Source organism: Petaurus breviceps, unplaced genomic scaffold (genome assembly GCF_028583685.1).
Source record: "Petaurus breviceps papuanus isolate PSGF00001 unplaced genomic scaffold, PetGlider_PUasm1.0 428, whole genome shotgun sequence".
NCBI classification, from domain to species: Eukaryota; Metazoa; Chordata; class Mammalia; order Diprotodontia; family Petauridae; genus Petaurus; species Petaurus breviceps.
In genome coordinates, this window is record NW_027186331.1 from 4,870,422 (window position 1) to 4,871,943 (window position 1,522).

General features: G+C 60.8%; 1 protein-coding gene across 1 annotated transcript in view; it reads right to left on the reverse strand.

Annotated features, from left to right (window-relative positions):
- The window catches only part of PPIL2 (peptidylprolyl isomerase like 2), a 29,091-nt gene extending 28,638 nt beyond the window's left edge, over nt 1–453 (reverse strand). The window contains exons 1-2 of the mRNA XM_069100799.1: nt 290–453; nt 19–68 (exon numbers count right to left, since the gene is read on the reverse strand). Of these exons, the coding sequence (XP_068956900.1) occupies nt 19–68; nt 290–321 (82 nt within the window). The 5' untranslated portion in view covers nt 322–453. The remainder of the gene's footprint in view (nt 1–18; nt 69–289) is intronic.
- Between the last annotated feature and the right edge of the window lie 1,069 nt (nt 454–1,522).

The window sequence follows — 1,522 nt, forward strand, 5'->3', positions numbered from 1 at the left end:
CCCCCCCCCCGCACTCACCCGGCTTCTTGCCCCCGTAGAAGTGCGTGTACTCGGCGCACGTGATGTACCTGGGGAGAGACGCCGGGTCACCGCCGTGGCCCGCGGGGCTCCAGCCCGGGGCCAGCCGGCCACACCGCCTCCGTTTCCCCGCTGCCGGGCAGAGCCCAGGGGTGACGGCCCCCGCCCAGGTCTCCTCCCCCAGCCCCCCAGGCCGCCCCCTCCCCGCCCGGGGATCTCAAGCGGCCCCTCCCCCCTCCAGAGTGCTCGGAGGTCGCGGGCAGGCCCTCACATCTTATCCTTCTGGTGCTGCCGCTTCCCCATGGCGACCGCGGCGGGGTCGGGGCCGGGGTCAGCCCCGAGCCCAGGCTCCCAGCGCGCCTTCCCTAGCGCCTCTTGCGCTACGACTCTCCCGACAACCAGCAGGCCCCCCGCGCAGCCCACTTCCGGGATGCCTCCGGAACTTCCGGCGAGTCCTCCGGAAGTTCGTGGTGTACCGGGAAATGTAGTCCGGCCGCAGGGGGGGGGGCGGGAGCGCCGTCATGGAGCATGCGCGGGGAAGGCGCTCAGAGACCCTCTAGAGTGACTCAGAAGGGTGGGGGAGCCCCAAAACTCGCCCCTGCTATCTGCCTCGCCCGGAGAAGGACCTTTGAGTTCATAGGGCTATAGGGACCTGGACGTCAGGGCCCATCTGGTTCAATCCCCTCGTTTTACAGCTGGGGAAACTGAGGCACAATTGACTCACAGGTAATAAGTGGCAAATGCAGGGATTTGAACTCGGGTCCTCTGGCTCCTGATTTAGCACTCTATTACATAACCCATCTCGTTCAGTCCTCTCGTTTTTACAGATGGGGAAACTGAGGCACGTTTGTCCAAGGACAAAAGTGGCAAATGCAGAAATTCGAACCCAGGTCATCTCCAGCCCCCGTATTTGACAAATGAGGATTCTGAGGTCCAGAGTGGGAGGCACTATAGTCCACGACAGCCCCCTGGTTAGTTCCTGGGCGGCCGGATCAATCCGATTCAGTTCAACAACCACTTGTCAAGAGGCCTGCAGGGAAAGGCAAAGCAGCCAGAGGAAGTCACACGTGGGAGGCACATGCGTGGAGAGAGTGCCAGACTGCGTCTGATGCCGTGCCCCTCTGCCTTTGGTCTGGGTGATCCGGGGCACTCACCACCCCTCTGGACTTCGTGACTGACTCTCCAAACGTGCTGACCTCACCTCCACCTGCCCCTTCACACACCCACCTCCTGGGGCCGAGCTCTCGTTTACGTGGGTTCCAATATCTATTGATTATTAGCCATAACAGAAATGAAAACACCTTGGTGTTAAAAGAAAATAGTTCTGACCATGGAAGGACCCCCTGAGAGGGTCTTGGGACCCTCAGGCTATACTTGGAGAGCTGCTGCCTTAATTTACAGATAAGAACATTGAGGCCCAGGGAGGTGAAGGTCCAACTCAGCCTCTGGGGATGAGTTTGGGGTCAGGGTCATGGGTCAGTCTGAATCTGTGGTTGAACCCTAG